A 27,909-nucleotide genomic window follows, 5' to 3' on the forward strand; every position below is an offset into this window, starting at 1 on the left:
CCAAGATTAGGCCAGCATGTGGGAAGTTGGGATATTCTCCTCCTACATCTGAACATGCACACTCTGGAAATACACGATACCTGTATAATTGCAACATCTACCCACTAGCTTTTAGGCAAGCTAAAATAAACAAATCTAGGTCTCTGCTGTAATGAATCCTTCCAGAGTTGACAGATAAAATGAGGCAGATATTGTACACAACTTATTAATTCACTAGGACCTAATGAAATCATGGTAATATGACATATAAGTGACTTTACAAGTGCATGTTAATATTGCTGATAACATGACAGCTCACCACCAGCCAAACCTGGTCAGATCAGACAACAATCGAATTGCACCTATAACACAAGCCTTATGGTATATAAAGCATAGCATTCCACAGCAAACCCATAACTCTAGAGCAGGAAAACTGGAGAAAATATTGCTTTTGTTAGCTCTGTCAATATATACAAAGAGCAGAGATGGAAGTCTGAACCTGGACATTTTGTCTAAGCAAAACTTACATATTGTTTTAACAGACTGATTAAAACATGCCCCCTGCACCATCCCCCTAATGTCAGTATAAAATACACCTTTCAAATGCTAACAGGTACAAACGTAATCTAAATGCAAATCAAGCAACACAGGCTAATTTAAACAGATATCAAATTAACACCAGAACACATCAGAGCAGCTGAAAGCAACAAAATAGCCACAAAACCAATATACACGACAGTCAAGAAATGGTACTTAAATCTGTAGCTCTGTGTCAAAAAAACCTGCCCCTGGAGCCTGGTATGGGTATGAAACTACTATCCCTTAATCAAACTTAGGCTAAGCTATTGAAGAGTTTTCTAAAAAGAGTTAAAGTGAGCTGATTACAAGAATATGCCGTTGCCATGGTGTATGTTCTGGGGTTTTAAAGGAGAAGTAAAGCCAAAGCTCATTTGGCTATACTTCCCCTGTGGATCACAGGAGTGCAGACTATTTTCACTCCTGTACCATCACAGAGGTGGTTCAGCCTGGGAAAAGAATGTGATCATATGGCCGGGATTCACTCAGATGCCTGGACCGGCACCTGGCTCAGCCCCTCACAGCAAGCCTCTGAGAACCTGAGTGAGCTGCTTTTACCCCCTCCACAGTCCAGGGCTTCAGTGAGTGTGGAGGGGGGGGGGGGGGCTCAGAGGAGAGAGCTGGTGACTGACTGTCAACAGCTCTCTCCTTACAGAGCACTAAGAACTGAGCAATCAGCGTTTTTTGAGTGCTCAGCTCTCAGTCTTAGAGGCGGCAGGGGTCAGATGCAGCATTGGACCAATGCTGCATCCACCTAGGTAAGTATAATTAAAAAAAAAAAAAAGAGCCAAACTTCTCTTTTAACTTTCATTCTTGCTTCACTAGTTTGAAGGTCCCTTTATTTAGAACAGTCATGCAACCAGGACTCCTGACCTAAATATCTGTTTAAGGTCAGTGTAAAGTAGCAAGGATAAAGATGGCTGGTCTATAACTACCTCCTTTGAAGTCAGTAACAGTGATTTTCAATTTTGTTACCTAAAAAGTTTCTGATTATGTCTGCTAACTCAAACTGTAAAGCTGGCCATGGATGTATGAGCAGGCACCATCCGAATTTTAATCCATTTAGGACTATTCTCGTTCATAAGAAGTTGATCTATTGTTTTTGACTTTTTATGAATGAGTTTGTTGAAAAATCTTGTCCCCTTGTCAGATTAAGACGACACGAAGGGGAGGATTCCCACATGCACATCGACATTCACATTGAACGTGTGAGATGGGGGAATTGGTTCAGATATTTTCATGCAGCCCACTGGCTGGGGGAAAAAAAAAAGCGGAACCAGGTACGGTCAGCTTAAGTTACAGATTTTTGTTTAGAGAGTTACCATCATTGTCTCCTTGACTTCCAGAGGAAAAACAGCTGAGGATTGTGTTAAGTCTAAGCCACTACCTGAACCTAGAAGGTGTTAGTATTTATGGTAGAAACTTCTCTAACAGAATTAAATGGGTACTTATAACTACCTATGTAATATTCCCTAGCAACCTCTAACTGAATTCCCTAAAGGACCCAGACATCACCTGCCCTTCTGGGGTGTAAAAAGCTCCATAATTTAAGTCACTGAAAAAGCCACCTTATAGTAAAGCAGCAGATAGCAGGACAATTACACTTTGCCTTCCTTAAAGGACAAGCGTATAAAAAATAGAACTCCAGATAGTGTGTTTGATGGTGTTAGCGAGTTAACTACATTTACCTTCAGCTCTCAGCCCAAAGATATGCATCTTCAAAGCATCTTTTCCTGGCACCACCTTTGCTCTCCATGCCCACTGTTCTGCCCAGGACCAGAATTAGTTGCGGGCCTGCAGATTAGGAATGAGCTCAGTTTTCAGATCCAATTCCAAACCCACCTAAGTGATCCTGCCAGGAAGCTGTCATTGTACAGAACCAATCATAAGCAGCTGAGGTTTTCCCTGCCCCACAGCCTTATATATACACGCGCTTTTTATATGCGTGGCTGCGGGGAAAGGAATACCTTGGCGGTTTATGTTTGGCTCAGTACAACGACAGCCTTCTGGCGGGATCGTTCACGTGGGTTCGGATTAGAACATGCCTGAGCTCATCCCTACTACAGAAGCCTATGGGGACTTTGACATAAATTGGTTCTGCACAATACAGTGAGTAGGGGTACACTGGTGTCAGCAGCAGATCTCCAGGTCAGAAGCCTGGAGGTTAGAGGTGAGTATATTTATTTTAATTCATTAACTTCCAAACTAGAAATGTGATTCTGTGCACTTGTCCTTTAAGAATGCCCTAAAAGCATTAAAATCAGTATGCTCAGGAGAAACGAATTTCTAGCTTATATTCTATCCAATGTTGCTTTATTAAATGTTAAGAGCCATGTGCAGTAATCCAGAACAACTAATCAAACTGTTACACTACATTCAGCTGCAGAAAGCTGATCTCTGGTTGCTAAGGTTTATCACACAATTCTCATTATGTAAAAAAAAATAAAAAATAACCTGTCCTCTGCAAGTAATCACTATAAATGCTAACCAAACAACTGAATCCAAAAGGAATGTTTGGAAAGACACTAGGATGTCTGTTAGTGTATTTATAAGAATGCTTTAACTGCAAAAAAATTAATTGATAGGCGTTTCAGATAAATAACATGGAAAAGTCCCACCAAATCCTGCAACTTCCTGTTGAGCACTGATACTTTACTGATGTTTGTATTTGTTCAGCAGGCTGATACAGAACCATAATTACAGGGTATCATATCTAAAGAATGGACTGGAATGCCAGATTTCACCTACAGGTGGACCTGTGGAATTATAGTGATATGGCTCCATTTACACTGGGGAGGAATTTAGGTCAGAAGTAGCTGAATGTTTAGCCAAAATATTGCACTGATACACTTTAGTGGTAAAATTTACAAATTTCTAAATACACCGGGGGCCAAAGCATGTATCAAAGTGTGACATACCAGATGAAGTGAAATGAACAAAAATGTGGATACCATGCAATGAAGATAAGAGCAACCATTATCATGTATCTCTATTCTACAAATAAAGACTGCGTTCTCCCCTTTTTCCAAACAAAGTCTTTTTTTCATCCATGTCTGAAATGTTCCTTTTCACACAGACCTACATGCAAGGATCACAGTTCAGAAAGAACACAGAATAGTATAGAAACAAGGTCTGTCCTGTTCTCCTGTTCAGATGATGTCCTGAATCAAGATATCCAAAGTACACAGTGAGACACTGCGGAGTCCACTAAGCGTCTTTCACAGCAAAGTATCCGGTTATGTTCTGTGAATGCGGCTGATATCATTCTGCCATTAGTGATACATTGATGTGTGACAAGTCTATCATGTGCCTAAAATATTGTAAGAACACATTGTTAGGGTATAACGTTCTGGAATAATCCATAAATCAGTTCAATTACATAGCAAAGCAGGTCACAGAAATAGTTTTACAGTGTTTACACAAGCCGCAACTCAAAATTGTTTCCAAAGCCTACATTTTTTTTTTTTTTTTTTTTACGTAATGCTCTCCTTGCATTAAGGCAAAAAAGGTTTAGGCATCGGCATTCGCCCTCATTCCTTCCCCCCCCCCCCCACCTTTTTACTTTTTGAGCCCTCATTGAATTCAGCGCAGTGCACGTCTGCAACTTTTCTTTCCCCTCACTTCCAGGTCTCGCTGGCTTTGCTGGGGCACTGGGAGCCATTGGATCTCAGTGCGGTCAATCAAAGCTAGTGATGAGGGAGCAGGACCAAGTCCTGCTGTCTGTGTCAAAGAGGAGGTGGTTTGCGGGTTGCTCTATGCAATTCCATTGCACAGAGAAGGTAAGTACAGACATGTTATTTAAAAAAAAAAAATAAAATAAAAGATACTTTTAACTTGCTGAGCCCTGCCTGGCTGTGATGTTTATTCATTAGCATCTTGATAAAAATAGGGCTTCTAATGCAGACAGTGAATAATAGACAAAAAAAATGTATTTGTTACGAGGTTCAAATGCCTTTGTGACCATGATTTTGTACTTTTGTTCTACATTGGACGACATAATCTACAGGTGCATGCCCAAAAATTAAAAGATCACCAAAAAGTTAATTTATTTCAGTAATTCAATTCAAAAAGTGAAACTCCTATATTATATAGATTCCTTCCACACAGAGTGATATATTTCAAGCAACTCTTTTTTTCATTTTGAGGATTATGGCTTACAGCTAGTGAAAACACAAAATTCGGTATTTCAGAAAATTAGATTGTTACATAAGACCAACAAAAAACTGTTTTTTTAAAAATGAAAATGTTGACTTACTGAAAAGTACGTCCAATTACAGTATAGTATGCATGCAATACTTGGCCGGGGCTCCTTCTGCATAAATTACTGCATCAGTGGCATGGAGGCCCAGGTAGCGGCCTTCAGATTGTCTGCATTGTTGGGTCTGGTGTGTCCAATCTTCGCCTTGACAATACCCCACAGATTCTCTATGAGGTTTAGGTCAGGCCAGTTTGCTGTCCAATCAAGCATGAAGTGCGCTAGAATTTCCTGGTAAAGGGCTGACATGATTTGATAAAACACAGCGGACCAACACCAGCAGATGACATAGCTCCCCATATCATCACTGACTGTCGAAACTTCACACTGGACCTCATGCAACTTCGATTATGCGCCTCACCACTCTTCCTCCAGACTCAGGGACTTTGATTCAAAATAAAATGCAAAATTGACTTTTACCCAAAAGAGGACTTTGGACCACTGAGCAAAAGTCCAGTCCTTTTTCTCCTTAGCCCAGGTAAAACGCTTCTGACGATGTCTCTTGTTCAGTAGTGGCTTGACACAAGGAATGCGACAGTTGTAGTCCATGTTCTGGAAACGTGTGTGGGGGCTCCTGAAGCCCTGACACCAGCCGTAGTCCACTCCATGTGCATCTCCCCCACATTCTTGAATAGTCTTTGCTTCACAATCCTCTCAAGGCTGCGATTATCCCCGTTGCTGGTGTACCTTTTTCTACCACACCTTTTCCTTCCACTCAACTTTCTATTAATATGCTTGGATACAGCACACTGAACAGCCAACTTCTTTAGCAATGACCTTTTGTGACTTACCTTCCATGTGGAGGGTGTAGAGGACTGTCTTCTGGACCACTACTACTTAACTGAACTAGACTGAAAGACCATTTAAAGGCTCAGGAAACCTTTACAGGTGTTTTGAGTTAATTAGTGACACCATGAGTCTCCAATATTGCACTTTTTCACAATACAAATTTTCTGAGATACTGAATTTTGGGTTTTCAGTAGCTGTAAGCCATAATCATCAAAATTAAAATAAAGAAATGCTTGAAAAATGTCACTCTGTGTGTAATGAAACTATGTAATATAGGAGTTTCACTTTTTGAATTGAATTACTGAAATAAATTAACTTTTTGATGATTTTCAAATTTTGAGATGCACCTGTATATCTGTAAATGTTTATATATATATAAATAAATGGTTTTAATTTTTTTCTTACGAACCAGTCAAGATTTGGCCTTTTAAAGAATAAGAACATACCGTAATTTATGCAGGTTTACCTATCAAATTTGCATCCCTATTAAAGAGGAACTAAAGCCGTAGCACTTTCCTTCCCAGAAGCTCTCTGGTTGACACTGACATCTTTACATGGACTTTGACTGAGTTTGGCGCCTTCAGTTATCTTGATTGGCCTTCCTCGGGTGACGTAATTCCCATGCATGTATATGACAGTTAATGCACCAAGGCACGCTGAGATTGTATACCAAGATGCACTTCTTTAGAGAGGAAGGTTGAGAGCTTTTAAGCCCCTTTCCTGAGAACATCAGCAGCAGCAGGATCAGGAAAGAGAAAATAAGACGATCCTGCTGCTGCTGATGTTCTCAGGACTGAAGAAGTGATGTGAATAATTGGACATTGAATCAAGTGCATGTGCCAGGAGACTTTCTTCTCATACAACCTAAAGGTTTACGAGAGACGGAAAGAATATACCTCAAAACCTTAAACATTTGGGATCTGGTAAGAAGCCCCTTTGCATAACGGTGTGGGAACTGATCACTCCTAATAGGTCTGTCACAAGAGGTTCTCCCTTTATTGATTTCTGCCTTTTTTATATACCCTTTATACTGCATTTGCTGGTAAGAAGCAAACCTGTGAGGTGGTGGGAAACTGTAACACCCTACGTTGGATCTCGTTTTGCTTTTTTCAGCACCAGTTCACTTCATCATTCTTCACGTTTACCACATCCAGCACAATTTGATACTGAGTTGAATCTTTTGGGACTAATTGTACTACTCACATTCGGGTTTTGAGTTGGATGTTTGGGACTATTTGTATCACACAATTGGGATAATATATATTTCCCACTAAGATATACACCTTTTGTTGTAGTCTAAATGTATATTATATATATATATATATATATATATATATATATATATATATATATATAGGTATATGTTTTTTATTATCACTTTGTTTTATGGTAATTCACCTTTAGCGCACCAGACTTTTGTCATTTGTCATCCTATTAACTACATGGCCCTGTTGTTGCTTACACCTCTCGTAAAGGACAGTTACTGGGAAACACAAAATACAATAAAAGCATTGATAGGATAAGTATACTTAATATAAGTTTAATCTTCTGTAGTTTGTTTGTTCTATAATGTAACAAGGATTTAAATATAAAGCTTGCAGCACCATAACTTAAAATAGATTTAAACCCTAACTGTGCAACATTAAGTTTATCTTAAAAACCCATTAAATGGGTTAATACCCATTTTTGCCTTTTTCCAATCCTTTGTAGCATTTCAGTGCTGTGAACCTACTGAAGCCACTTCCTATTTATATTTATATATATATATATATATATATATATATATATATATATATATATATATATATATATATATATATATATATATATATATATATATGCAACTAGTATTCATTGTATGGTATAATCTCAGGGTGGGTTTGCTGATGGTAACAACAGTGGACCATGCCATGTGTGTTGAAATAGCCAACTTTAGTCTCCACTGGAGGCGTATGTGACAGAATAATGATGAGGTAGCCCAACTGGGACAAAGGATCAAAGTGTTGTAGCAGTATAAATGGAAGTACCTAAACAAGAACCTTTATGGATCACGCAGTATTATTTTGATGAAAGTTTCTTTTGAAATAACACTAAAGTAGTAGTAAAGGCTTCAGGTTTTTTTTTTTTTACCTTAATGCATCTTCTACATTAAGGTAAAAAACCTTTTTATGTGCAGCCCCACCCCAAACCTGTCAAGCAAATCCGGTGACGAGGGAACGGGGGCGGGACCGAGCTACACTGTGTGTGTCCAGAGACACACAGCATAGCCCGGGAATGAACCTGCACGTGTGCCACTATGGGAAGCGGCTTCCTATGTTGGCACACAGAGAACAGGAGCAGCACATAGCACCAGAGGGGGGACCACAGGAAGAGGACCAGGGCTGCTCTGTGCAAAACCACTGCACAGAGCAGGTAAGTGTAACATGTTTGTTATTTTTTTAAGTTTTTTTTAAAAGAACTTTTACAATCACTTTAACTTTGCATAAGCCTAATCATAACTGGTTCGCAAAGTAAGCATTTACGCCAATGTTCATTTTTTTTTTTTTAGGTAATGTATTGTTTTCAGGGAAACTGCAAAATATTGTTTTTAATCAGCTACAGTGCTTCAATAGATATTTAACAACCTTCAACCCTCCACCAACCACCACCTACCTGTGGTACTTCTGCTGGAACTGCAAAGCATGGTGCGGACTCTCAAAAGTTGCTACGGCTTTTCTCTGAAGAGGGAACATCTCAAGATCCTGCAAAGACAATAGGCTAGAATTTTAAAATGTGGACAAATAGAAAAAAAGAAAAAACAATTCTACATCCGAGGTCTGTCAGAAGGATGGGTACCTGTCAAAAACAAGTACCAGCTCCCCCCAAAAGGCACAGGAATGTGCCAAATGTGACACAGGAGAGGGGGGGGGGGGGGGAGACAGATAAGCAGAGCTTACACTTTTGCATGGAACTCCACTTTAAGGACTGAGCCAACAGCTTTTTAAAAAATGAACATTAGGCAGAGATGAAAGTACCAATGAATGTAGTAATATAAACGTTATTAAATGCAACCACGGTAATTACCTAAATTTTCTTGATATCTGCATTATCTAATTCCCTATGCAGCAACACTTAGAATGTGAGAAAAAGAACCAATTAGGCTCTGCTACAGAGGGATAACCCTATTGGTGTGCTGCTTTTCCTTCACTGTTCACTCAGCAAGCTGTTGGTGAGTTTTGATCCATGGTCATGCATACTTTTGCTGTTGCTGTGGTGCGGGACAAAAATCTGGATGTGCTCTCAGGGCTAAGCAATTTAACAAAATCACAAAACCTTTGTAAAGTAACACTGTTTCCATATACAGTATGTGCTTCAGGATGCTCAGTCATTTACCTGGAATTCCCTTTTAATGTCTATTTGAAAAAAAAAAAAAGCAATTGGACACTGGCAAAACTTTTGAGGACTTTGGCGTAGAGCACAGCACAGAAAGGACTACAGGCCATTTCACACTGATCCATTTTTGAGATGAAAAAAAAAAGTGTAGAAAAATGCATGAAAAATTTATTCCTTTAATTCCTATGAAAATCTTTACATCAGTGTGCTGTGGGTGCGGGGCATTTTAAAAAATCTTGCATGCTGTATCTTTGGTGTGTTTTTTAACAGTGTATATCAAAATGCATCTTCCATAGTTTTCTATAAAAAAAAAATATAAATAAAAACGCACCAAAAACACATCAACCTGCTGTTAGTTTTTGTTTTTTTCCATGTCCAAGTTCAAGTTTCACACATGCATAATTGAAATCAGGAGTTTTTACTGCATTTTTCAACTGGAGCATTGTGAAGGGGACCTAGGTCTTCATTAAGCTGGACACGAAGCCTACCTTAGAAATAAAGGAGGGTCTTAGGTACACAGACAACTTTGTCCTTGTGAAGAATGAGGATTGGTCCCTTCCAAGCTAACTCAGACATCTGACAGATGTGATAGCCACCAAAAAAGTGAACATGCGGGAGAGATTATCCAAAGGGAGCTCCCTGATCCTTTAAAAGGGTGGTTTCTACAAGGCAGAGAACCATAATGAGGTCCCAAAGATGCACAAAGTGCTGTAAGGGTGGTGAGATCTAACACCTTGAATAAAGGTCTTTACAAGGAATAGCAAAACCAGTCATTTTTGAAAAATAGTGGACAAGGCTGAAAGCTAAATAGCAGTTGAAGCCTGGGGAGAGTGTTGAGGTGCTCTGTGTTTTGAGGCAGTAGAAGCCCCTGAGGAAGGAGATTTTGGAACATTCCACAGTGGAAGAAGGATCTTGTTGTGACTTACGTAATGAGTTTTTTAAGTGCCTCAGCAAAGAGACACCCTCCTTCAAAGGGCATAGTGTGAGGCATCCCTTAAGAGGGTGTTAACCATTAAGGAGTATCTCACCAAAAATGAAATTTTTTGTTGCAGAGGGTGCCTAAAACCTGACTTCTATCTTAAAGTTTGTCACACAAGAAGGAAATTACATTTCTGGGGGTGTTCTGTACACAAACTGTGTTTCAAAATGCCTTAAGGTTGCCATAATGCATTGCAGAGAAAATAAGAGCAGCAGCAAATTGAAAAGGAAAGGTAATTTTAATAAAAATAAATTACGATATGGCTTCTGTAGCATTTGTAAATATGTGCTATAGTTTTTCCCACAAAAGTGGAGTTACCATTTAAGACTGCCTTAAACTTTCTTTGAGCAAAATCTTTCAGTGAAGGAACATCTTCTATAGGTACAGTAAGATGTTAAACGGTGAACTACCAGAACAGACCACTTTTTGCAAACTTTTTTCCAATGTAAAAATGGTTCTCAACCTTTTTTGGTTTGATCCAATGATTGTAGATTGCCCATTCTATTTGTTCATGAATGGAGGATGTCTTTTTAGATTTAGCAGGTCACTTGGTACCCAAAGGGGAGTGTGAGATGAAGAAGAATCAAGTGCAACAATGCCAAAACTTTTGTGCACAGCAGAAGTTAGCATATCAACATTGGTAAGTATATTGCGCAAAGCCATAACATCACGTTAAGGAGCCTAGGGGTGAGAAATATTATGTAGTCTCCTCCCACACCACTTGTGGGTCCCTCTTCTACCCCCCCCCCTGTCTACCTTTTCAAGAGCAGGAATATCGGGATCAGACCTAGAGATGGTGGGGGTTGAGCAAAACCCTGGAAGTTTCGAGCCATGATCAGTGATGGCTGTATTAAAAATGTTAGTGGTCAGAGAAATTCTGATAGTAGCAGAGAAATCTGCCTTAGTCAGGTAAGCCACATGTGTATCTGAGAACGAGCTAGAATTGGTGTTAAAACAAGGTCCTGCTCTGGGGCAAGGCAAGCATCAGTCTGAGTGGCTTGTGTGTTTTTTCAAGTTTTCGGCAGAGTAAATGTTCACTTGAGCTTTTACGGTGGTTCCCTCACGTGAGGCTATTCCCTTTTGGGGTACTCGCGGAGTAGGGTACAGAAATGGGTTTAGGATTTTCAAAAACACCACAGCAACCTGGGTGTTGACCATCCTGTAGTCCTCATGGCAAAAGGGCAGGATGAAGCGCTGGAGTACCTTACAAAGGACTCTAGACAGAACTGGCGGTCAAAAGAGTGCAACCTGTGGTGTAACACCTGATCACCTACCGGAGACTTAGCTCTGAGTGGTTACATTTTGGTGCCAAATTTAGAAAGTTTATACTGTATAAGTGAATATATTTCACAGGTTAAGATTTTTAACATCTAAAAACACATTCTAATCAGAATACATGGAATGTCTCATACTTTCCGTGAGACTACAGTAATAGTCAGAGAAACAGGATGACCCTGTCTTACGTGTCCATGTTGCTGGTCCCCATATAGGGCCTAGGCATTGCCTCAACAGTGGGCATAACCACAAAAGGCTTTCCACGGTCTGAGCTCTATAGGGATAGACCATGGCCCTGGACTTGTATAGCACCCTGCGGCTAACTACAGGCCTGGTACTAAGTACTTAGTATGAAGTCCTGAGGTGAGTGCCCATGCAGGATCCAGTGCCCAAAGAAAGATTATAGGCTATCCCCATGATGTGCGGTCAGGGTACGGCTCCCAAGGTTTTACTGAGGTTGCATTGATCCAGATACACTGCTTTTATTGTATTAGAAGACAGTAAAGAGTTGATTAAAGAAAGTCCATAATCTTATGACGTTCACAAAAAAAACTGAGGACTCAGAGAAGGATGGGGTTATAGGGGAGGTGTTCTCAAAAATGTTGCCAGTGTCCAAATACCTGAGGCTACCAGACCAAAACCCAGGGTCGAATAACATGCTGCCTGTGTCCTATAAGGAAAGAAATATTCAATTAAATAGATTTTTACTTGATTGCTACGCTCTACTTTGTTGATAGTGATCTATCCTGAACAAGCCCTAGTGCAAGCTCTGGGTTACTTTATGCATTCGAATAAATATTTTAGATGAAAAGCCCATGCAAAAATATCCTTTTCTTGGAGTCCATTGAGGAAGCGTTAACCTTTGAGGTTTTACTGCTATCTGTAGGACTGGACATTGGCAAACAAAAAAATTGTAGGTCAGCCCAGGATATAACCCCCTCCTACTAACAGTTTGCCTCAACTTTGAAGCAAATCAGCACCGAAAGCTTTCTTGCAGGGGTGAGACCGGTGTCCCTCAATGGATTCCAAATAAATGAATTTTACAGTTATTGCAAAAATCCTATTTTTGCAAGTGCTTTTCCGCTAAAATATTTTTTCATAAGCATAAAGTAACCAAGAACTTGCACAAGGGTTTGTTCAGGATAGAGAACTGGCAAAGTAGAGAGAAGCAATCAAGTAACAATCTGTTTCACTGGACTCCCTGACACAATCAACTGTGTTTGCACAGAAAATATGAATGTAGTACTTGTAGGAATGTTCCCCTATAGCAGTGATGGCGAACCTTGGCAGCCCAGATGTTTTGGAACTACATTTACCAGGATGCTCAACTATACCGCAGAGTGCATGAGCATCATGGGAAATGTAGTTCCAAAACATTTAAGTTTCCTGTATTGTTCAGTGGAGTCACCAAGATCCTATATGCTGGTAGGGTGTAACTCTGGAGTGGGGATACAGCCCACAAGAACACTTGCCTCACTGTGGCTAGCAGTTCAGCAAAGAATGTCTGCAGAAAGACCAGGCGCATGCATGTTGGCAGCTATTGCCTTTCTTCTACATTGATCAGTTTCAGGACTCAGCAGCTCCTTTCCTCAAGATGCTTAGGACCAGCTCCTGCACACTGATGAATTCCAATGTTAACCCCTTTAGCACTATGTGATGGAGATGTGCAGCAGATGGAGTTTCACCTAATCTGTTTGATAAAATCGCTAAATCTTGTGTAAAGAACTTTTATAGGAATGTGTATTTTATAGCACCTTTATTCAGATATAAAAAATTGGTAACGAATACAAGATTTTCAAGAAAAAATATTGTCTGATGGGCAGTCCATATAAGGATTCATTACTAGACTTCACCTGGAGGAAAAATATATGTACACTTTACCAGGATATAGGACAGCTGAATCCTTGTAATTGCTTTGGGCAATACCAGGAATTGTAATCCCACAGAAGAACATTCTTGCAGCTACTGCATTCATATCTTCGTAGCAAGCATGACTGAGTGCAGTTTACCAGATACAACTGAATAGGGAACACTTTGCAACATTATTTATCTCTGCATCTACACTACAGTATTTTCCCCACATCTTTGCATTTAAGACAAGCACTGTTTCTATTCCTGCAACACTGTTACTACTTATATTTCTTAGGTTCAGGGAGTAACTTTATTAAGAACATTGCAGCTGCCTGTACAGTATATTTCATTATAATTATTTTCCTCTAAGCACCCTACCACTCATATATATTTATATATAAATATAATACACATGTCCAGTGTAAGCCTATTGATCTTGTGCATTACCTTGGCTCCCTTAAGTTATGTCCCCTATCTCCCGAGCAGAGGGTATTTCTAGACTACTTATAACCCAAAGAAATAGGATACAACCTTAACCTTTAACAACAAACACCACCAGATCTAGATGGTTATCATATAAAGTGGTGTATGCAATACAAACACAAGCTTATTCCATGCCTACCATTTACAATTTGATACTAAAAATGAGTTCCTTCCACCTTCGATGAGGGAGGCACCGATTGTATTAATTCCTTAACTGAATTAAGTTGGGTACAATCTTTTTTTTTTGCGTCCCCCCCCCCCCCCACCAGAACACTCAGATCAGTGCTCTCCGCCATTCGCTGAGAGCGCTGATCGGCAGTTGGTCGGTTGCTGGTTTTCCAGCATGCACATCCGATAGACACATGGGCAGAATGCTAGACTTTTTTTTTGAACCGGCCAATGTCTCCCAACATTCTGCCTGTGTGTACGGGGCTTAAGGTATTGCGAGGAGTCATGAATGGGAATTCATACCCTAACAGGATGTTCTCACATAGGCCTCCTGTTGTGAGGTATGGGGTAGAGGAGCATCAGATAAGACCTCCTGGGGAGGTTACACCAACATCAAACATCTGCCTTTAGTGAGACACTGGCCTTAAGGGTTTGCCCAGGCCCCGTTATGAGGAAGGGTCAATCTGGAGATAATCCCTGTGAAGTCTCGTGATGTGGCCTTACTCTCGTTTCATGGCAGACTATGTGAAGGGCAACTTAAGGCAACGCTCTGCGGAGAACTGTGGCTGTCCAAAAGTGGAGTGTGGCGGTGTGGAGGAGACAATGGACCATTTCTTGCTTCAGTGCCCCTTCAATATAGAAGTCTATAAGCGGGTGGGTGGGGCTCTGGGTATCCCTTTCCTTTCCCGCTTGAGTTATGTGGAGTGGTTGTATTGGGTCGTTTGTGACGCATCAGGATTTTGAGACACTTTTTCTAGTTAGCTTAGTAGTCTTACTTCACATGGAATGTATGGGGTCAGGTTTCCACTCAGAAAAAAGTCCTTCCTGTCGAGGTGGTGGTGCACAACATTCTGGGTGAGGTTGGGAAGATTCAAGGTTTTTAGGACAGGTGGCGGCCAGGAGCTTGGACAAAGGTGTGGAGGAAAGTCAGGTCCCCATAGCTGCGGTCTGTCAGTCTCTGTGTGTGCGGCTTCTCTTTCTGTTCTTTCAAATCCCCTAGATTTTTTTTATAAGATTTTTGAAAAAAGGCTGCATGCATGGGATAAATGTGCAATCATTTCTAAGCCTGAGGGGGTGTTTAGCTGGAGGTTAGGGCTTTGTTGAGTTTAATCATGACCATAAAAATATAAAAATGTGTCTTGGTTGGTATATTTAGTTTTCTTTTTTTTGGCAAAAAAGCAATTTTTTGTTTCTATGCTGATGTAAGCTATTTTTGTTTATATATATTTTTATGTATTTTGTATATATGTAAAAATGTTTTTAATTATGTTTGTAAGATTTTTAATAAACAAAAATTTACACCAACATCAAAGGCCGGCTGTTACTGAAAGATGACCAGGGACAAAAACAGTGATTCATGGACACTACAACATACTTCCTGGAAAGATGGGATATTTCCTGTTAATTAGGAAGGATGGCCTCTTATTGATTTTCGTTTGACATGCGGGCAGTGGGTGTTTGTGGGGGGGGGGGGGGGTCTAAGTGAGCTTTAAAAGTATGGGCCGGCTACAGTTATTCCTCTTTGCTCTTTGTCCTGGAGCCCAGCCACATACAGAACCTGAAAAAAAGACTTACGGTATTGTATCACCCCTGCTATATGCTGCTCTGTAATATTCTTTTAGTGTTGTATGTTAAGATTGATACTTTATAATAAATTAGATCCCTGCTTATTTAGGCAGTGTGTTTATTTTACAGCTATAGCATTATTATATCCTCACCATTAAAATTTTCAGAGTTTTAATAGAGTAGGTATCTATAGGAATAGACCAGATAATACATATTTATAATAAATAGGGGAGATCCAAAACCACCCCAGATTTATTACATTTGGCACCCCAGAAGCTGGATTGTGGAAATAATTTCTGCACAGAACACAAACCCTAATGTATTTTTGTCTTGAGTTCCTAAAAGCGAATAAGTCCTCTACAAGAGACCAAGAACTGAAAACATCCTTCTACTGTGGACAAGATTCGCCCTGGTTCGTGAATTCTGAAGCCCTGCTTGAGTGGTCCTGAAAGTTCTGTGAAATACTCCATCAGTGAGCAGACGCACATATCTGGTGAGTATAGTGTTCATATCTATGGCTGGTATTTGTGTATGTGTTAACAAGTTTATTGTAGTTAATGCAAAAATTTTTTTAGGCCTGTTTAGCTGTTCAGGTGTGTGCCGGCAAGTGAAGGGCTGATCACCCTTGGTTAACTGATGCATCCTGCAGATTTAAAGGATAAACCATACATCTTTGAGGAAAAAGCGGGAGAAATATAGATTATATTTTATATTTTTTTACCACGTGAAAGGGAGGCAGCTTTCTGCTCCAAGAGAAGTTCCATGTGGCCTAAGATCTGAGATAAGAGGGCTACAGTCAGTGGTGATAAGGAGAGAGCAGGGCACTGATTTGATAGTGTGCTTCTCCATGTGGAACTACAAATGCCATATTCGATTTTGAACAGGTGTGTGTTCATTGTGTTAACAGCTGCTGCTGTATAGACAGGTTAACCACTTGCTACCCGCCCGCCGTCAAATGACAGCAGAGCGGTGTACCTATTATCCTGGGACGCAGTCATATGATGGCGCACCAGAACAGCCTCTCTCGCGCGTCCCCGGGGGCGAGCGGAACAGCGATCGTGACCGCGCCGTGTTGCTAGGACACGGCGCGATCCCGATCTCGGTAAAGAGTCAATGACATGACTCTTTACCCATGTGATCGGCTGTGTCCAATCACAGCCGGTCATATGTAAATGAGGAAGTGCCGTTATTCGGCTCTCCTCGGCTCACACACTGACAGTGACGATCAGCGGCTCCTCCTCATAGGGGACACAGAGAAATGTAATCAGGGCACTGATCACCAGTGCCCTGATTACACAAGAGGGAAATAAAATGCCATAACTGCCCACCATCAGTGCCCACAGTGCCCGCCATCAGTGCCCACAATCAGTGCCCATAGTGCTGCCAGTCAGTGCCCATCAGTGCCTGCTCATCTAGGCACTGACTGGCAGGACTATGGGCACTGAGTGTGGGCACTGATGGTGCTGCCCATCAATGCCGCCCGTCAGTGCTCATCAGTGCCACCCGTCAGTGTCCATCAGTGACACCCATCAGTGTCACCTCTCAGTGCCCAGCAGTGCCACCTCTCAGTGCCGCCTATCAGTGCTCATCTGTGCGGTATATTAGTGCCACCTCATCAGTGCCCGTAAGTGCCACCTCATCAGTGCCCATCAGTGCCGCCTCATCGGCGCACATCAGTGAAGGAGAAAAATGTATTTATTTTCAAAATGTACTCACAGAAAATAAGAAAACCTTTTTTTTTTTTCAAAATTTTCTGTCTTTTTTCTTTGTAAGAAATAAAAAACCCAGGTGTGATTAAATACCCCCAAAAGAAAGCTCTATTTTTGTGAAAAAAATTATAAAAATGTCATATGGGTACAGTGTAGCATGACCGCGCAATTGTCATTCAAAGTGTGAGAGCGCTGAAAGCTGAAAATTGGCCAGGATAGGAAGGGGGTGAAAGTGCACTGTAGGCAAGTGGTTAAGGAAGCTTCAGTGTTAACGTAATTAACATATCAATGGAGGTCATTGGAATTTTCCTTAAGAAATGTGCCTCTGCTAGGTTTAACACTTCTACAGAGAACGCTTTGACTCACCAATTTAGTGATTTTATTAAAGCAATGTGATGTACAAAATGATAATATAAAGAATAAACCATCATCTAAGAAAGGCAAGAAAGCGAGAATGGCGAATGTGGTATGCATGGTGTTGAAAATGAAGGAGATTGCAGCACAAAAAGAAATGCAGTGGTATATTGAGAGAACGCAACTAATAGATCAGATAGAAAATGTAAGTAAAAATATATTAGCGATTGCTGTGAAAGCAGATTCACATGTTTGTGATAAGATTGAGCAATTGGTGACTGAGAAGTGTGTATTGGAACAGAAAATGGATGAATTGGAAGAAACGTGTAAGCTAAGAGAAAATTGTATTGTCTCTTAAAAACAAAAGAGGCTGAGAATGAGCGTAGTATAATACTGCCTAGGGGAGAGTTACAGGAGTCCCAAGCTGCTATAACTGAGTTATCCTCCAAACATGCATAGGTTGAGCAGTCTCAGTGTTGAGCTCAGATAGAGGCTCTAGAACAGCAGTCAAGGAAGCCTAATGCTCTTGTTGCTGCCATTGATGTTGAAATGGAAAAAGGAGACTGAACTTTTGGAGACTTCTGTTGAGTCCGTTGCCAGTGACTACTCAGTTGATTCCATTTATAGAAATGTTATGCAGCAATGTTAGTCTCCATCGCCATTTGCTCAGAGATGGGCCTATGCAGAGAGACCAGCTCTCAAGTGTTTTGCCTGTTAAAAGTGGGGTCATATTGCCAGTTATAGTTTGGTGGCTAATATTAACCACTTGGCAACCACCAGCAGTACATATACTGCGGGAAGTCGGCTCTGTCCCGCAAAACGACGTAACTGTACTTCGTTACGCGGGACCATTAGTGGGGGAAGCCACTCAGCGGGTCTGGTGGCCGCAATTGCTGCCAGGCACCTACGATCGCTGCCCGTGGAGACAGAACGGCGGTCTGCCGTTGTAGACAAGGCAGACTGCTGTTCTGTCAGTAATAAACACAGGGGTTCTGTGCTCCTATTTAGGAACACAGGTCCCTGTGTTCATTCAGCAAGCCCATCCCTCACACAGTTAGAAAGCACCCCCTAGGGACACATTTAACCCTTTGGTCACCCCTGGTGTTAACCCCCTTCCCTGCCAGTGTTATTAGTACAGTAACAGTGCATATTTTTAGCACTGATTACTGTAGTAATGCCACTGGTCCCCCCAAAAGTTTCAAAAATGTCAGTTAGGTGTCCAATCTGCCTGCCGCAATGTCGCAGTCCCGCTAAAAATCGCTGATCGCCGTCATTACTAGTGAAAAAATAAATAAAAATGACAAATCTTTCCCCTAGCTTGTAGACGCGATAACTTTTGCGCAAACCAATCAGTATACACTTATTGCGATTTTTTTTACCAAAAATATGTAGCAGAATACAAATTGGCCTAAAATAGTGAAAAAATTAGATTTTTTAATTTTTTTTTTGGAATGTTATATAGTAGAAATGTTGGTCTTTTTTTTTTTTTTGTTTATAGCGCAAAAAAAAAAAAAAAAACCAAGAGGTGATTAAATACCACCAAAAGAAAGCTCTATTTGAGGGGAAAAAAAAAGGACATAAAATTTTATTTGGGAACATCGTCGCACGACCACGTAATTGTCCGTTAAAGTAACGCAGTGCTGAATCGCAAAAAATGGCCTGGTCATTAGGGGGGAAATCTTCTGGTCCACAAGTGGTTAAGACAGAAGTTCGTAGAAAGTCATAGCCATTGGAGTTATTTTATTTTCGTTCAGGTGGAAGGAAATCCCAGATGTTTAGGTTTTGTCCACCTGGAAGGGGAGTTATTGCATAGGTTTTAAGTTAACAGCTGCATGGGTTTTTTTTGTTTAAGATAAGAATTTCTGAAAAGCAACATTAATCTTTTTTCTCCCTTGTAATGGGGATCTATTTAATCATGGTTGTTTTAAGAGTTGCAGAAGCCAGGAAAACTAAGCTCCTGGATTTCAAGGGAGGTTATATAAGAAAACATAGCAAGCTAATAGAAATTATGGATATGAATATGATTTTGCTCGTTTGTCATTTTCAGAGTCTTGGTGGGGCGAGAAATTGGAGAGGTCTCTGGAACATGGATGAAACATGTTCATCTGGTTGGCAGTTTGTCTGTGCCATGCCACATCGCAAATTTGTTTTGACAAACATTCAGGGGAGAAGGGATAAACGAAAAGATTCGGATTAAAACTTGCAATATAAGGTTTCTTATAAGGTTTTCCTCATGGACAATTTAGTGCTATGCTGCATCTGAAAGGCTTTGCCCGTCAACAAGATTTGTGTATCACTTTGCCGGAATCTTTCCTATCATTTACTAATGCAAACATACTATAAATACAAGTGCAATGGGTTGGAGGTTAGGAAAGGAATATAACCTATTCAAGCCTTCAAAACATGAAATATAAACTTTGGGGTTTTTGGGGAGAAATTGAAAGAAGGGAAGTATGTTTTTATTGTGTGACACATAACTGAATTAATATAGTGCAGGTACCCAGGAGGCAGGCACTTAGGCATAGTAAGGTGTCTGTTGGCCAGACTGGAAAGTGCCAGGTGATACATTAATGGGGTGAAAGTTTCCTTCTGGGGGTGGTGTCACATTCTTAGCAGACCTATAGAGAGGTTATCGGTTACATATGGGACACCAGAGCTGGACATAGGGGAGATACACCTGGTTGATGTCTCACCTGAGCAGTTGGAACCCTGCACAGGTAATGCCAGTGACTACTCACAAAAACATACCCCGTTATCGAAAGGGGAAAAACTCCAAATAGATTGAAGCTCTTCCCAAACGCTTGCTACCAGGGTACAATATGCCTTCACCACATGGCACTTCAACATCTCACAGCGATTGATAAACCCATTACCCTATATGTGCTAAATATACACTGAATCAAGTGCGGTCATTGTACCAGTGGTCTACTCCCAGAGGTGTGCATAATGATGTTCATTTAGGATGCTCATCTCTGAGAAGTAACCGGGGAGAATAGGAGCGGGGATGGGTGTTATTGAGGAGATGAACATCAGTATCTTTTTTTTTTTTTATTATTATTATTATACAGGATTTATATAGCGCCAACAGTTTGCGCAGCGCTTTACAATTTGAGGGAAGACAATCCAGTTACAGTACAGTTCAAAACAGGAGGAACTAGAGGGCCCTGCTCGTTAGAGCTTACAATCCAGAAGGGAGGGTCAAGTGAAACAAAAGGCAAAAGTATCTTGAGAAACAAACTTGGCCATAGCTTCATAACACCCAACAAAGTCACAAACATCCATGCAAAAGTGGCTCAAGATTTTGGCCACCATTTTAGGAAGTTGATAGAGTGTGTGGTAATACAAGGTAAAAATCTATTATGGGCACTGGCGTGCAAAATAGTGGCTAACGCATTTTTCGGCGATGAGCCTTGGTCACAGCACACGCGTAAAATACAAAAGAACATTTATATATGTGCACAAACAACAGGAAACCTTATGGCAGACTTTCCAGTGATGCCCGTTTTTCACCATTTGCCATACTCCATAAAAATGTTTCTCCCATACAGGGAAGACCTATAGTGGTTGGCATTGCGTCTCTGGTTGGCATTAGGTCAATGGAGTGATTACTACCTTCAACCTTTGGTGTTGAGACTACCAGGCTATATTAAAGACAACCCTACAGTACTCACACATATACAGGATGTCAAATGGAAGAGCCAATACAGATGGATAACTTTAAATGTTAAATTCCTGTACTTGTGCATCCCTCACAAACTTGCACTTCAGGCCCTCAGATTTCCTCTCACACATTACAGTACTACAGTGAGAACTTGAGGGAGTTTTTGGGAGTGGATTTTCTTCTCGCACATAATTATTTTATTTTTGAACAGACATACTATTTGCAATGTAGAGGTACATCTATGGGTGCTAAATTCTCACCGTCCCTGGCGCACCTGTACATGGGTTAGTGGGAGGAGAATTTCCTTTTCTCCAGGGACAATACATGTGCAGGTTCCATACAGTGGTACAGCCACTACATAGATGACCTGCTTTTAGTCTGTGGCAGCTCTACCATAGATGTGGCATCTTTTGTTAATGACAATCCTCTGAACCTTGATTTTAGTTATGAATGTAAAGTGGACATCATTAACTTTTTAGACCCGACTTTGATAGGAGATCATGTCTATGGCTCTATCCACACTTGTACCTATCGCAAAGAATGTGCAGGAAACACTTTACTTTTAGCTTCCAGTTGCCACCCAGTAAATACCATGTGCTCTCTATACCAGTGGGGGAGTTCATCAGAGCAAGACGTAACTGCTCTACTGCGAATGCGTTTGTTGAGTGTAAAACTATCACTTCAAAACGTAAGAAAAGACAGTATAATGAACATCACATTGATATAAATAATGTGGTCTATGCTGTAAAATGCAGATCTTGTAACAAACAGTAAGTGGGATGCACATAGAGACCTCTAAGAACAAGAGTAAGTGAGCATTTTCATGGGGCTTCTCACAGTAGTGATAAAAATGTATCCAACATATCCAAACATTTCAAGTATGTGCACTATGGTAATATGACATCCTTTACCTTCCTAGGATTAGAGAGGGTTATGAGTTAAGATCCTAGCTCTGTGTATCAATGTGCAAAATTATATTAAAAAGCGGTGCCGCGCTCCCAAATGCTAATGTGCTAGTATCCCTTTAAATCTGTTTGCATAGCAATTTTCAAAATCTGCATATCATATCAAACCATATATACCATAAACAAAACAAACAATGCATCAGTCCATAAAGTGTCCTTTGGTATGAATTTGCTTGCATAAGCTCAATCTTTCATAAAAAAACAGGCTTGTGATCCAAACGACTGCTTCCTGAATTAGTGTTCACCACTATGTGCGCCAATCATCCACATACATTAGTGATAATCCCCTCATTCGATGTGCCCTCACCTGGGGGAGAAGACCAACCACTGGTCTATATGCGCTTTTGTCCCTCTCTGGGGATCGGTTTTATACTGTTTCACTCCTTTGGTGGCAATCTTGAATTTAGAATGCTCCTTCTCTTACACTTATCTCTATACGCCCAAATCATAAGGATAGAAAGCTGGACATAGTGCTTTATCTTTTAAAACAATTGGTTTATTAAACACTAAATATAAAAACCCTCACATTTTCCTGGTGCTTAGAGTGCACCAATCTGTAAAAAGCATTCAGTCCTTACAGTGCGGGTATAAGACAATCAGACAATATTTCCACGGTATGCTCACAATGCGCGCCTCAGCGTGACAGATTTTGGGGGGGGGGGGCAATTTGTCGTCACGCTGAGGCGTGCATACCTTGAAAATACTGTCTGATTGTTGGGAACTGATTGTTAAATGTTGGGACGATGCTTCACTCTGTTCTGGATGGGGAGATCATTACCGGGAAGGAAGCACCTGTGTAATATTTGGGACATAGAAGGGTTTGTTTCCTTGTCCTAAAGAATACCAAGAATGGTGGTGGTGTGTCACCTAGGGGCAAAGCGCCACATGTTGACAAGCACAACATATGATAAGGTCAGACATTTATGGACTGTTCCATAGAGGCTGCCCCTGAAGGGTGATGTGTGCCCTTAAGGCATAAAGCGGCAGATGTTGGAAGGCAACATGTTTTTTTTTGTTTTAATATCAGATGTTTCTGTATGGTTGAAACCTGATTACACCTGGCCTGGAATGCCAGCAGAGCAAGTTTACCCAGCAGGGTACCCTATAAAATAAAGATATAAATCCTGCAAGCTACTATCTATAAAGTCAAGTGAACTAAGCTGCTGGCATTGTTTACAATCCCACTCATGTGCTGATTTAATCGATATACAAAAAAGTTGCACTGACAGGTGCTCAACAAAAAAACATTCAATCAAAACAAATATGGTCAGAAACTAGTACAAACAGTGCATAGATTTAGAAGAATATTGTGTAATATAACAATTTCTAATATATTATACTATGTGCAATACAATCACCATGTATAAAAAAAAAGGCCATGGGAGTGTATATAGATTCTTCCGAAGTGATAAAAAAACAAAAACAAAAAACAAAAAGAAAACAGTGCTTTATCCGCCGTGCAATCACTTCTCCGTGCACAACAATGATGTGCCACCTCGGTGTGCTACCCCCCCACCAGGAGTAATCTCACCTGGGGTAGTGTGGTCACCGCAATTGAGCGTGATCCAGAACAGCTTTTTAGCCCACAATTGGCTACATTCAGCTTCTCCAACCTCCTGTAGGCTTTTCTCATTGCGGCTTGCGGTATCCAGGCATCATAAATAAAAGATATAAGAAAGCCAATAGTGCTTATATCCTTTTTAAAAAGTATTAAAATAAACCACAGGGTACTGCTTCCAGCACACCAGACAATCACAAGCATTGATAAGCTGAAGATAGATCATTACTGGAAAGATCCAGTCTGTGACAAATAAGCAGCAGCCTTACAGACACTCACACTACAGTGTCTGTAAGGCTGCTGCTTATTCGTCTTACACTGGATCTTCCCAGTAACGAACTATCTTCAGCTTTTCAATGCTTATGATAGTGGAGTATAGAGGAGACTGTGGATGGTGGACTTGTGTACAGCCGAGAGGGTGCATGTCAGTGTCCTGCCTGGAAACCTGTTGGCAGGGGAAGTTACCTTCTCCAAAAGTGGGGACTTTTTACCTGCAACAGCAGAACTGAACTCTTCAAGTAGAGTGTGGTAACGAAGGGAGAAGGAGTGATACCCAAACCGTTGGAAGGTAGGAAGCATTATAGCTGGTTTTAACAGCACTGCTGAGCCTAGGGACGATAGGAGAACCCTAACCATTTTTTTGTGCTGAAGGAAGCACTATATGCTGTTTTACATCATATTGTCGGCGAGTAGGGTTTTTAGGAGGGAAGCACCGAATGGCACTTTGAACCCACCTAAAGAACGCATCAAGCACTAGCACTTTAAAAGCACTGATTTATTTGTCCAATCTGCAGAATTTTGTGGGTACTATCCTGGTCGTGATCCAAGAATTTGGCCATTACTCTAGTTCAAGGTGAATTGAAACAAATCCAGTATTTCCAAACATGAATCCTTTGCCAAATCTGGGTTTAAGTGCCAAATGCCTATTGCAGCCTAATGATTAATTGAAATAGTTGGGAGGGGAAGACCAACAAACTTTAACAGAACTCACTGCAGATAATTTGATGACGGTTATTTGAGCTTTTAAATACAAAATCTCTAATTGGTTCCTGGTTTAAAAAAAAAAAAAATCTATTCTAGTCACTGACGCCTGATGACGGAAAGCCCAGGAGGCACTAAGCACCCTAGTAGAGTGTGCCTTAACAGGGAAAGAGGAACCTGAGCCTTGATGGAATAGGCATGAACCACAGTCTCTAGGATCCATCTGGAAATGGTCGCAGAAGAAGTGGACAACTCTTTGAGAGGTCCATCCATGAGTACAAAAGTCTGACTTCCTGAAGAACTCCGTAGCTGCCAGGTACACCTGAATTGCCTGGACCACATCCAAGGCAAGCAAGTAAATTTCCTTCGGAAGTTTAGGCCTGGGACACAGAGAAGGAAACACAATGTCTTCATGCAAATGAAAGTCAAAGACCACCTTAGGAAGGAATGACCGACAGGGGCGAAGCACCACCTTATCCTTGTGAATCACCAAATAAGGTGAGCAACCTGATAATGCTGCCAGTTACGACATCCAGCACCCAAATAGCCACCAAAAGGGCCACCTTCTGGGACAGCGTAAGCAGGGGAATCTCCCAAATTTTTTCTAAGGGAGGCTTCTGTAGACCTGAAAGCACCAAATTAAGATCCCAAGGCGGCAACGGAGCCTGCACTGGAGGAACAAACTTTCGGACACCCTAAAGGAAGGTACGCACCAGGGAGCGTGTGGCCAAAGGTCACTGGAAAAAGACTGCCAAGGCCGAGGCCTAGCCCTTGATGGTACTCAAGGCCAAGTTCTGTTTAACCCCTACCCCCATTGAAGGAAGGTTAAGCTACGAACCACTGAGAAGGAGCGAAAATTAACCTCAAGAGACTCGCACCACGCAATGTACCTCTTCCACATATGATCTTTCTAGAGGTAGATTTCCTAGCATTTAATGTAGGAATCACCGACAAACCTCTATCCTTTAGCAAATGGCATTCAACAGCCAAGCCGTCAAAGCCAGTGACTGTAAAGCAGAACGGAAGGTCGGTACTTGGAACAGCAGATCCTCCGAGAGGAAGCGTCCAAGGAACATCGACGACCAGCCACACTAGATCAGCGTACCAGGCCTGGTGAGGCCAGTCCAGTGCCACTAGAATGACCGGAATCCCGTCTGCCTCGATCCTGCGTAAGAGTCTGGGAAGAAGCTTGGGAGGAGGGAAGGCATAGATCAGACAATGCTGACCCCCCCCCCCCCTCGGGGCCACCAGTGCATCTGTCAAGAGGATCCCTTGACCAAGCCACAAACCTCTGTACCTTTCTGTTGAGCTGAGACGCCAACAGATCCACATGGGGGTTGCTCCACCGGAGACATAGCTGATGAAACACCTACGGATGAAGGGACCAGTCCCCTTGGTTCAACGCCTGCTGACTGAGGTAATCCGCCTGCCAATTTTCCACCCTGGGAATGTGTATGGCGGAGAGGGCTGGAATGAACCGTTCTTCCCACCTTAGAATGCTGGCTACCTCCAAGGCACTTCTTGTGCCCCCTTGGCGGTTGACATAAGCTACGGCCATGGCATTGTCTGATTGAATGCGCACTGGGCATCCCTGAAGACGATCTGTCCAATGATCCAGACACAGTTTGATCGCTCGGAGTTCCAAGAAATTGATTGGTAGTCTGGAATCTTCCAGTGTCCAGATCCCCTGAGCAGAATGCTTACCAAGGACACCTCCCCAGCCGGACAGGCTGGCATTCGTGGTGACCACTGTTCAATACAAGGAGAGAATGGATTTTCCCAGCCAAAGCGCCAGAGAGCGAAGCTACCATATTAGGGACTCCTTTATTCGTCCAAGTAGCCCTGTACTGCGATCCCCCATTGGCGTAGCAAGGCTAGCACCGGAGCCAACCCTTTGTGAAGCCCGGAGGAGCGGAGGCGAGACCAAAGGATAACACCAAAAACTGATAATGCTCCTCTCCCACAGAAAAGCGGAGAAAGCGCTGGTGACTGGCACATATTGGAATGTGAAGATAGGCATCCTTGATATTTATATAGGCAAGGAAATCCCCCTGATGCAGGGATGCAACCACCGTTCGAATGGACTCCATTCTGAACCTCTGTACCCTCACAAAGCAGTTTAGCGCCTTCAGGTCCAGGATTGGATGCACCTTGCCTTCCTTCCTGGGAACTGTGAACAGGTTTGAGTAAAAACCTTGAAAAAGTTCCGGGACAATCACCCCTTGAAGGAACAGGTCTTGTACCGCCCCATACAGACCCTGAAACCTGTCTGGGGACAGGCGCAGGTTGAAAAGGGGATGTATAAGGGCAATGGCGCTACTCTATAGGGGCATGCTATCGTGGTGTGTTCTCCCCACACATGGATGATATTACAAATTTAGTTGGAAATTAAACTGATACTGGAAAATGTGTGTTTTCTTGGGTATGTGTGAACATCAATATGTGTGCAAACAATTAAAACAGTCGCTCATTAAAAAACATATAAAATACAAAATTGTATAAAAAATATTAGTGCAAAAATTAGCGGTGATGAGGTAATCAGTGCTCAACCTTCCACCTGAGAAATAAATATTCCTATTTGTGCGATGTGTAGAATATAATAATAAATATTAAGTAGCTTCTATAAATTATGGTTTTCCTTCATGAATGCTCCTATTCAATTAGGGTGATACCATCAAGAAAAATGAATAATGCGCAATCATTTTTTCTACAAACGTGCCACAAAATAAAATTTACATAAAGTGCTAAGTGTAAATAGTCCCCACTTAGAAATCAGTCCAATGACATAACTATGCCAAACAGCAGTATTCAGTGCTGGTTTATACAAGGGGCTTCGTGCCTTCTGTGCTCTTGCCATGCTCTACAACGGTGCTCAAATCTCCCCCTATGGTGTTACACTCACCACATCTCCTTCCCCATGAAGGGGTATTGAGCCTTCTAACAGCAGGTAAACTCCTGAGTCCCCGTATGCTTTTCCTCTGGATCTTATGTGGAATGGTATCCAACTCCTTTCCCCTATGTGGGTGTTGCTCCTTTAAGCTGTACCCTGGTCTCTGGGTCCCCCTAGGATTCAACCGGGTAGATCACATGTAAAGATACAATGGATAGCCCATAGTGTACTTCTGTATGTAATATTTTATTTTAAAACAAGCATCCACTTACATTCGGGCATCAAAAGACAAGCAGATCAGTGTTTCGCCGGACTTCTGGGTCCCGAGTGCTTTCCACGGGCCCAAACCACTAAACCGGAAGTGACAAAATCACGCACAGTTCCCTCCCTATGCCGTTCATCATTCTTACATCATCAGGAGGGGGTTATAAGGCAAAAAACCTTGCAGGGGAACAAGAGCGAAACTCGATCTTGTAGCTGGACCAAATGACTTAGTGG

The 27,909-nt window shown here is 41.5% G+C and overlaps 1 protein-coding gene across 1 annotated transcript in view; it reads right to left on the reverse strand.

Annotated features, from left to right (window-relative positions):
• Positions 1–3,276: 3,276 nt before the first annotated feature.
• The window catches only part of RBM33 (RNA binding motif protein 33), a 347,098-nt gene continuing 322,465 nt past the window's right edge, over positions 3,277–27,909 (reverse strand). The window contains exons 18-19 of the mRNA XM_082258397.1: positions 8,252–8,340; positions 3,277–3,865 (exon numbers count right to left, since the gene is read on the reverse strand). Coding sequence (XP_082114523.1) covers positions 3,817–3,865; positions 8,252–8,340 — 138 coding nt within the window. The 3' untranslated portion in view covers positions 3,277–3,816. The remainder of the gene's footprint in view (positions 3,866–8,251; positions 8,341–27,909) is intronic.

Source organism: Pelophylax lessonae (genome assembly GCF_965119305.1).
Source record: "Pelophylax lessonae genome assembly, chromosome: 5".
In the NCBI taxonomy this organism is placed as follows: domain Eukaryota; kingdom Metazoa; phylum Chordata; class Amphibia; order Anura; family Ranidae; genus Pelophylax; species Pelophylax lessonae.